Source organism: Varroa destructor, unplaced genomic scaffold, assembly GCF_002443255.2.
Source record: "Varroa destructor unplaced genomic scaffold, Vdes_3.0 BEIS01000001.1, whole genome shotgun sequence".
NCBI lineage: Eukaryota > Metazoa > Arthropoda > Arachnida > Mesostigmata > Varroidae > Varroa > Varroa destructor.
Genome location: NW_019211454.1, coordinates 18,452,809 through 18,463,276, shown reverse-complemented (window position 1 = coordinate 18,463,276; position 10,468 = coordinate 18,452,809). Strand labels below are relative to the sequence as shown.

Genomic DNA, 10,468 nt, shown 5'->3' with positions numbered 1-10,468 from the left:
ATATTAATATATGATATTTCAGGCCCCATTACGTCAGTTTCAAATTCCCAATACGACCAGTCACAATTCCCGTAAAACGACACATACAGAACTACATGCAGGCCGATCGACTTAGTTGCAGAAACAGATAAAATGATTCACTTAATATCGCTATACGCTAAAAAGATTACGATAATTTTTAATCCTTCTTAGTTCAAAACCTGATTATTTATTCACGAAAATGAACAGTTGTTACATAGGTCACAGCAAAAAGTATGATCATTTACACAGACTTTTAAGTATCTACTTTTGTCGTCTCCTTTCTTCGTTTTATATGTATAGAAAGTGTTTTTTTTTCTTTCCAATTTCAATTCGACAAGCAAACTGCTCTGTCGAACGATTTCTACCATAACCGCAATCCTAATTCAGCACATGCACCTTTTTCAACCTTATATAGCACATTGTTAGAAAAATTTGAGATTTAACGATTTTCCGAGCTTCATAGCACGTTAGATAACAGTCTTCATTAAAGAATAAACTTTTCTCACTTTATGTTTATCATCAACTCGATCTGATAAAAGAAATAAAGCTAGGATTTTTCCATGAGAACCGGAAACTTTACCCGATTAGGATTATTTATCAATAAAATTGTTGTGCAAGCTACGTCGTATCAATATACGTAAAACAAAAACCACAGCTGTCCGCACCAAGGTATGGGACGAGACATAAACCAGTGTTTATGATTGTCAGACTTAATAAGTTAGGCAAAAAGATATATGCCTATACAAATACGATACGAAACTCTTAAGTCGTGTGGACGTGCTTACGGCAATATTGGGTGTGGTCCGCGTCTTCGTGACTACGTTTTAAAAAGCTTGCCGTTTATGTATCGGATAGGGTAGGTTTGTGTCGAAATCTTCAAGTCAGTCCAACAGCAATCAAAGGTAATCAGAACAGTGAAGATAATGTTAATGGTACGATTCCAGTGCGATGAAGATATAGGTGCGTATTTGTGCAGTGCAAGAAGCTGTCACGGATTTAGTACTAAAATAAAAAGCTTGTAAACTATTTCATCGGACTAAAATAGAATTCTTTTTGAATAAAAAAAAAAAAATAGAGAAGGAGAAAGTTATTATTTGAAAAAATTAGGGGTAGTGGTGGTGGTGGTGGTGTCAGTTAATTTTCAAATGGTGTTTAGATCGACCTCGAAACGTTATTAATCTCTGGCATTTTTACTTTTGTAACGTTAGTTACACCGATTACCTTTGAAAGGTGCTATACACATATAGTCAAGTATCTAGTCTTTCTATAGTTTCAACTGGGATCCCCCCAGTGGCTCTGGATTACAGTGTGTTTTCCTGTTTCTTAATGAATAAGCTTCAGCGCGCACTCGTCCCTATGCACGATATGAATAAAGAAGATGACATCAGTTGTCCAAGTGCATTATCTCATTTAAAAAGACCCGACTCGTCGAAAATGCTCGCAACCTATAACTTTATGTTAAGCTGCCGTTTCACATTGAATTTTCGCTAGTATTTCTCGCAGAATAGTTTTCCTAACATACATATATTGAACCACACTTTTACGGACACCGTTATCTCTGTGTACTATCGTGTTCACAGCGAACCGTCTCAAGAACCTATTTTCCCAAATTTCTGAGCATCTTCGCAATTTATTTACTCTGATATCGGCGTCATGACGGTTACCGCACTCTCTGTTGAGACCTTCCGTTTCTTCCGACGTCCTTTGTTTACGAACGCCTGTAATGATCACGGACGTACGGCCTGTTACTGGGAGACTAGCCAAACATCTGTGGTTTCAAATGAAATCCTCGATGTATATTTTCTTTCTCTATAAAGGTACGAATAGATAGTACGGATTATCTCAAAATAAAAAAAAAAAAGAAATCTTAATTGGCCTAGTGCCTACGCCGCAATGCTAACCATAAAAAACTTAGTCAAGTTCATGGAGAACTGGCGAATTTCAATTGCCTTGTTTGATTGCATATTGAAATACACGCACATGTATAGTAAAGTGAATACCCTTTAGAATGTTAGCTTTATACCATAAAAAAATTACTTTCATGTGACACACAAGACTTTCCATGCCATGTATTCAGAGGTGCTCATTCTTATCTTGAATTTATTTTTCTCGTGACAGCTTTTGATACACCGTTTGCCATCAACAAAACTTCATTCAGAACTCACCATTAAAGAAGCGCCCATATAATATGGTTGAGTGGTTCCATCGTGAAGACGCGTATCTTCGCAGAAACACAAAAACACCGTATCAATCACCATCTGCAGGAAAGCCTCTTTATTTATTATATATATAAATGCATTACAACTAAATCAATTTGTATTTAGAATAAATCTAGTTATCTTCTCTATGAAGATTTTTTACAGTACAGGTTTTCCTGGCAGACCCTCGGCGTGGAGTTCCTCATAGCTTAGAGTACGGCAATTTTTCAGAAGCGAGTTAGAAGGCGTTTGACGCTAGGTTATAGTTAAATTCGAAGCTGGCGCTAAAAAAGCTTAATTGTAGATCAAAAATTGATAAGAAACGACTAGTTCGTCGTTGAGTCTATCTGTCTCGTTTATAAAACTCATCTTTTTATTTTCTTTTATTTTGTTCACGTTTGTGCGACTAGTTAAAGAGCACGTTTTTTAGTTCTGACGAAGAGGGACAAAAAAACAACAAGGAAAAGCAAAATATATTTAATTCTTGTAGTTGTGCATTCGTGTTGTCGAGGTCTCCTTTATTTTGTCTCACCTCGTACACTGCTAAGAAGTAATCGGCAATCAGCCATGCAAAAATAGCTCCGAGCAGGATCGGGACCCAGTAATATGAAACGCCCATTTCCTGCATTTCGCCTGCCTGAAAAGGCACGCCAGTGGAAATACAACGGATTAATAGACACGCCAGTTGGTAAGCTATTAGTATACAAATAAAAAATTCTATAGGTTAGTATATAATACTAATCGTCTCTGTTTAAAAAAAAGCTTTAATAGTAGCATTATGATCGTCGTCGTCGTCGTCGTCGTGAACCTGAAGGCTCAAACACCAGGTAAAAGCAGTGCAGGAATGTGACTTTCAGCTATTTTTAGGTTTCCTAGGTCGCCTTACCGTTTGCGAAACAACCAATGATTCTCGTGCCTTAACTTAATACATACGGTGTTTATCGAAAGGTCGGGACTAGCGATAGAGACGATTAGGTGTTCATATATCACACTGCTTGCATTGGGCTTTGTGCAAAAAAGCGCATGACAACAAACGTGCTGTTGAGAGCGTTTATAAAAGGCTTCTAGTGCAAACCTGCTGCATTTCCAAACCGAAGATAACCGATGCTGCAACAACAGCGACCTTGCCAAGAAAAAGAATGAAGTCGCCAACCGAGTTAATGGCTGAAAGACGCAGAATGTTCGAGCTTAAGAGGCCGAACGCCTCATGGGCTGCCTCGCAAAACGGATATCCGTGGATAGCTAGATAACATATAAGACACGGAAGAAACCTAATTAACACCAAGTTTTTTTGCGAAACGTAAGCAAGAACGAAAGCGTTTTGTTTTCGTTAAATCAGGTCATCAAGTAACTAACTCATCTCTATTATAGTTGAATGACCATTTCTTTATTACGGATGAGGAATCAGTTTATTTTCGATGCTCTTCACTCATTTTTGGGTATTTTGTCTTACTTACAAATCAAGATATAGGCGTTTCTGTTGATATACTTTAAAAATCGCTCGAAGATGGCGAGACAGCAGGAACAACACACTGTACAACAATGTGAACATCGGTTGTGTGCAGCAATCTTGCTCGCAACCGCCAGCGTAATTCGCAAAAGCTGCATCAACGATGTCAATAGTGAGCCCAAGATGATGGAGCCCAAATGGTATGCCACGAGAATGCTTGTCGCCCGTAAAATCGGAAATCCAAGGGCGTTTTTGTACCTGTAAATAAAAGTACTATTGATTATTTCCTTTACTTTAATATTATACAGAAAAATAAATACGTTATCTAACAATCATTCAATCATCATAGCTGAAAAACGGTAAAAAAATCGCTGGCTAGTGCCGATACTAGGATGCGCCGTAGACGCTTTGTTACCTTGAAAAATACCACGATGCAACGGATCCTGCGATGATGAAATGCTGACAAGCAAGAAAGATGCGTGTCCACCATAAAAGTCCCAATAAATGCAGCCATGGACCACACTGAAAGTCGCCAGACAGTATAATCGGTAAACAGTAGAGCCCTATTCACAAACAAATCTCTTATTTTCGAAATGCTTATCACTGACAAAAAAGCCTTCCTTAATGAGACGCAAATGCACAGGTCTACCACCACTTGACCCATAAATTAATAAAAAGAACTATTTCGAAAACTAAATACATTATTATTTGAAGTAGGTACGCCGACTACGTTGTGATGGGTCGAATGTACCAGGAATCGAAAACTTGCTTCGAGTATGTGCTTCCGGCTTTTCCAATGCAGACAAGAATGCGTTCGATTATAGCCATTATTCTATTCAATATACGGAGAAATTCGAAGTTAAACCCACCATGAAAATATTGGCGAGGTGTTTATCATAACTAGGGCTCGACGTGTACACCATTTGGCCAAGGGTATGATTATAACCTTCGTCTTCCCGTTTGCGTTGAACATCAGCTGCCGCCGCGACGACAAACATGAACGAATATAGCCATAGAGCGGAGAAGCCGATCGAGACGACTAGTGTCTAAACGAAAAAATGGGCCAGTAAAGTGTATGTTTATAAAAACAAAAGCCATAAAAAGGAGAACGTTTGCTATTCACACCGGGTGACTTTGCTGGAACTTGATGCAGCTACCCCCGCGAGACTCTTCCAACCAGAGAAATATGTGGTTATGATATCTATTGGAAAGCGTGTACAGAATCGTCACTGCCTTGGCAGCAACAAAACTCGGTCAACAAAGCAAATTATTGTTAGGTTTTTTTAAATTTATATACTGCATGCAGGCGTCTACTTAATAGTTTGACTTACAACAAAGGCATTTGATTTTAAACACTATTACAGTTTTACTCCGCACCGCCGACAAGCAAACCGCAGCACGATGCCACTGGACTGCTAAATATGCTAACACTATTTAGATAGATGTGAATACTTTGATGGTTGTCTTCAGATGTATCTTTACCCTAAGCATTTTTTGTATTTTCTTCGATCATCCTCTCTGTGAAAGCTGATTCCCGGAATCCCCTCTTTCTAGATATAACCACCGCTGGAAGGATAGCCGTAGTAAGTTTTCCCGAATTGATCTACGGAACGTCATGGTAACTATACAAACAGCGATGAACTTTTTTATATTTTTCTTTCCAATGATTGTCTTTGGCAATTTATAGTCCTTCGATTTAAATGTTCTTCGTCTAATACCTAAGACGTTAGGCATTACTTTACGCCGCTGGCTTCCACCACGAAGAAAACTGTGTTCCTACGGCCGGACTAAAATGGATTCGAACCTAAACCAGCACGTGCTTGTAGGTCTTACAGGCACACACGTTACCCACTGGGCTATCATGAGGACCTTGAGGACCTAGCTGTTAGCACACTATAATCGTCGAAATGTGACGCACCCAAAGAGGCTGTAGAAAGAGAAGCGGTAATGAGGAAAGAGCACGGCCAGCTTCTTGGAATAATGTCGCTGTCTGAAAACGATTTCAAATGGAACAAACAATACATGAGGAATAGGATATTTTTGTTGTTTCTAGACCATTATTCGATCATTATCATTGTGGTATTCGAGGAGCATGTGAGTAACATAGTGGATTTACTGAGAAATAAAATGTGTCGGAAAAATTGACGGACAGCTTATCTGCGCTGGACCGTTGACTAACAGAGGTTCTACTTAGTTATTTTGTTTATCGTTAGTTCATAGACATGCTTATTGTTGAGAGCTGCGAAACAACTTTTCCACTAGACGCCAAAAATCAATCGAGCTTTTAATCGAGGCCAAAATGGTATTTCTATCGAGCGACACAATTCATTCTAGCTTCTGTTGCCTCGTAAACAGAGCGACGCTGATCAACTCACGAGATGAATTCGTTTTCGAAGTACGAAGAGAATAAGAAGATACACAGCCTGGAAAATCGTACACCGCATTAAAATCAACAGCTGTTAAAAATAGATAAGGGAAATTTTTTTTACTAAGACATTCGAAGATCCAAGACCGCGTCTGTTGACACATGCTCAATCGCATTAAAATCAGTGACCTTCTATTTCTAAATTTCCGAATGCCACTATCTGCTTTATCCCACTGGGCAATCTGCTAAGTCAAACATGTGCTTGTATATTTCTATCTCGATATTTCGAGTATTACTCTCGGTACGGCCTAGTGCTAATTACGCCTAGCTAAGAGTGCTTGCTCTAGCTCGAAAGGAACCGTCATATCACCTCTGGCAGGTTTGAATCTAGACGTTTCTGGGCTTTATGTTAGTCAACGAGCTGCCACTGCCCCAGCAAGCGACTTGCTTTCTATCCGCGTAGTCCATTAAGGATATCGTCATGTTGTCCATATAGGCAGCTAACCAACCATTACTAGCTAAACTGTTCATATTCGTTAGTCAGATAAACCACTATCGAATGATCTTAATCAGGCACAAAGCAGACTTTCAGCTGTTAGCCTTGCTTACCGCCCCAACTGTAGAGGAAATCGCCCCGTAATAGAAAAGGTGGCTCGGTTCTTTACGTCTTTGCTTGAGGTCGTATTGAAGCCAAAGGAATATTGTCGAGCCGATCGACAGCGCCGTAATAGTTAACAGAAAGAACCAGACGATCAAATTAGTGAGAAACCTATAACAAAGTGAACACGAGCAACACGAAATAATGGGTGCACAGTTAAATGTTTGTTTACTACCTGAAAGAAATGGCGCACACGTTTGAAAGCTTATCAGATCGAAAATATAGACAAGGACAAATCTTGACCTTATGAAATGGATTTACAGTTTTTATGGTTTACAGGACTTAACAGCCCTTGATCTTGTTATGAAATGGCTAAAATCCCTCCTTGGATTACAAACGGCTGACTGTTATAGATATGATACGATATGCTCGTAGATCTGTCATGCCAGTGCGAGCTGCTATCGAGCTACGGGAAATTATTTCGGCTCCAAGGACGGTCTTATTCATGAACCCCAAACACCATCTTTACTTTTTTTTATCAATTAAAAATTATTCATCCGTCTTGTTGCTCAGGACACACACAAATCCTAACCACACAACGCTATCTGATCGATAGCTAAGGCTGTGATATTAGTCGAAACAACATTAAAACAGGTATCGACAAGGCAAGACGACGAAGGCAAAAACGTTTTTGCTAACCATTAAGTCGATACTGATCCGGTTATATAACGTTGGAATCTTATACAATCGAGGCAAACACTTAAACGTGAGGTCCAATGTCCGCAAACAAAGTTGACGCATTAACCTTATTCTATGACAATATTTTAAAACCATTTTGAGTGCAGGATCCATCCACACGCCGCGGAACGTGTTTTAAACGTACCGAAGCAGCAAAACGATAAAGACACTGCATCCAACCGCTATCAGACACATGTAAAACAATTCCAGGCGACACAGAGAGATGTTCTGGACAATGCTTTCTAAGAGTCCCTCCATTTGTTTGCCTTGCTTTCCGGGAAGAATCGAAAAGCGATAGATGGCGTCCTGGCTAACAGGAGACATTTGTCGTAATTCGCGCCGCTGCCGTTGTTCTCGGTGCTGTTGCTGTATATGGTGACTCGAATCGACAGGACGTTCCGAACTTTCGACCGCTCCGCTTAGATTTCGAAAATAGGTCGCGTCGCGGACGCATCGTTGAAGTCGCGAAACCCTTTGAAAATCAAAAATCAATGTAGGGCAAACAGAATTTAATAACTGGTCTGATTAGACTACTAAAACATATGTATTTATTAACGCAATCGCTATTTATTTCCGGTCTAATTAAAACAGTAGTGTTACTGGAATTGTGCGTATGCACATGTTGCAATTGTTAATAAACGTTCTGCCTCAATCAAGTTATTTTGGGTCGCTGTCGGGTATTAAGAACATATCCAAAAGCTTCCGGTGGAAACGGCATCCCTTATCATCTACAACACGATTATCAGCAGAATGATGTTGCAGAGTAACGAAAACAAAAAAAAAGATTCATCAAAATTGGTATGGAAATGAATTCGAATTAGGCGATATCAGGATTGAGCATGGATTCCGACTTCAGGGCTGCCAAAAAACGGCTATCAACATGTGGAAAGCTCATCAGATGATTCTCCACGTTGGAGAATGTCCAAAATGTCTACATTTTTAGATTTTCCCAAGCTTATGATACATCACCGAATGACCTATGGGTTCAAGTTGGATAATTAAGAAAAAAAAACGAATTACCACCAGAAACAGGAATATCCTTAAACAAACTGTCATGACTTTTTGAGAGTTTGATTTATGCTTACCTTTTTGGGGTGCAGTCACTCGCATTGTCTGTTACTGTGAAATGATTCATTTGTACTCACCTGTACGGGATGTATCAGGTCAAATGGTAAACTTTTTCGGGCAGGGCTACTGACGAAGCTGTTGTTATATTTGCAAGAATTCTAATGGTCTATTAGGATAAAATCTTCGTAAAATTGGCTTTGCGTTCATAGTGGTTTAGGTGGTTTTTGGGCTCTGTTATGCGGTACTTATTTTCTAACTGTCTATCGGCTTCGCCGTTGGCGAAATGTTAACGGTGTTCATCGCGTCTATTTTCTGCCCGTGTCCGTAGATCTACGCAAGTTCTCGACCTTAACGTCGAGCCCACTGTATCCCAGAGCAAAAAATTATAATGACAAAAAATCTTTTCACTCCAATTTACGTTCTTTATTATTTGTCAACAACGGGCAGTATGACTATATTTTACATTGCTAAGAAATATTTATCTGATTATTGTGTAGGCTCGCTGGAGAGTGCTTTCGGTAACGGGTGTTGTCATTGAAATTCTACGCGTTGGTGGATAGGCGTAAAATGATAAAAACCAACCCATTTCTGAACACAGTAGATATTTCAATTATAGAACACAACTGTAATAATATGTACCTCTTTAATCAGTCGGAACTTAGCCTAAGTTTACTTGTGTATACCAAGGCTCAACACTGGTTCGAGGGTATAATACTTTCGCATATACCTAAATATCAATCACCAATCTAATTCCCGGTCTATCATTGCCACTATCAGGTAAATTCTTATTATTTCCATAGAGTACTCTTTCGGAACGGACACATCGATCTAAATTGTACTTCTATCACAATGAGGCACTTAACGATTACTATAATTTACATCTTTGACTGTTACTACTCGTGATACCTGAATTGAATATTGCTGAGAATAGCACAATGTAAGCACTATAGAATTTCTTCTGTTTTGGTTGTTCATTACTGGTCTCTTTCATATCCACCACACAACCGTTCAGAAACGTGCTATCTTCTCTATTAGTCCAGTTGTTCCTAGTCGAGGGTTCAGCCCGACCTATTAACACTCATAACATGGCATGTAAACATTGAACTTACACGTATCCAAGAGGGCATGTTGTCACACAGCTGCTGGTCTCCTGATACAGGAACGGTTTCGAGGTAAGGTCGTTCCCGGAGACTCGATTTCGCATTCCGCACACGTCTCGGTTAGAATCTGTTCCGTAAATGAATTTCCACGGATTTGCTAACCGAATCGCTTCGATCGAAACGAACAGCTGAGCGATCACGGAAAAGTAAGCACAGAGTCCTTTATGGGGAAAATGCTTGTGTGGTACTGTTTGTTGTTGGTTATAGAGCTGTTACATAAGGCTCAAGAATCGGTACATTCTCGAAAATTGAATCGGGAGTAGAAGTTCGTTAGTACGTACACTGGACATGCCGATTAATTACTGCTCATTTTAGGTTGTCACTTCATACAAGTGATCAAGTAATTTTTTCAACGCCTGCGTCCTCCCTCACAAGGACCGTTTGCCTTATTTTGGATTATTTGAGTTTGGATTATGAAGAAGATGGACTCAATGAACGAGATCCTTTCGGATAAATGCTCCTTGTCTTTTGCCTAAAAGTGTTCATTGAGCGCTCTTGTCAATGTAATTGTTATCGTCAATGGATGTTTATTTTGAACGAGGCGCGAAAACCGCGATCAAATTCCGGATTTCTTCAAACAGCTTTTTCTCCAGCCGTGTACCTCACTCCGACATATAAAATGATTAAAAGACAAATTTAAATGCTTTTCATTACAAACCATTAACGCCGAATAGAGTACAAGAACGACGATCCACGTCATATTGGTGCAGTTGCGGCCCTGTGATAGGCCTTTGGCGAGAACATCCGGGGCAGGCTTTTTCTCTTCGGCTGAGTAGACGCGCGTATCGCAGCGGCATCCCATCGTACCTCTGAGAACGCTCGCGTAGAGAGTTGTATTTTATAAAAAGCAGCAACGACAACAAAAAGACG

At 39.7% G+C, this 10,468-nt stretch overlaps 1 protein-coding gene across 11 annotated transcripts in view; it reads right to left on the bottom strand.

Annotated features, from left to right (window-relative positions):
* Positions 1-175: 175 nt before the first annotated feature.
* LOC111255634 (choline transporter-like protein 1) overlaps positions 176-10,468 on the bottom strand; it is a 28,616-nt gene continuing 18,323 nt past the window's right edge. For 7 of the 11 annotated variants that reach the window (XM_022817793.2, XM_086985451.1, XM_086985456.1 and 4 more), the window contains 13 exons: positions 10,257-10,407; positions 9,548-9,726; positions 7,516-7,842; positions 6,644-6,803; positions 6,045-6,092; positions 5,588-5,659; positions 4,539-4,715; positions 4,085-4,191; positions 3,677-3,927; positions 3,295-3,461; positions 2,752-2,856; positions 2,187-2,279; positions 176-1,739 (listed from right to left, as the gene is read on the bottom strand). In XM_022817793.2, coding sequence (XP_022673528.1) covers positions 1,656-1,739; positions 2,187-2,279; positions 2,752-2,856; positions 3,295-3,461; positions 3,677-3,927; positions 4,085-4,191; positions 4,539-4,715; positions 5,588-5,659; positions 6,045-6,092; positions 6,644-6,803; positions 7,516-7,842; positions 9,548-9,726; positions 10,257-10,400 — 1,914 coding nt within the window. In that variant the 5' untranslated portion in view covers positions 10,401-10,407 and the 3' untranslated portion in view covers positions 176-1,655. The remainder of the gene's footprint in view (positions 1,740-2,186; positions 2,280-2,751; positions 2,857-3,294; positions 3,462-3,676; positions 3,928-4,084; positions 4,192-4,538; positions 4,716-5,587; positions 5,660-6,044; positions 6,093-6,643; positions 6,804-7,515; positions 7,843-9,547; positions 9,727-10,256; positions 10,408-10,468) is intronic. The other 4 variants (XM_086985483.1, XM_086985490.1, XM_086985492.1 and 1 more) reach the window with 4 other exon arrangements.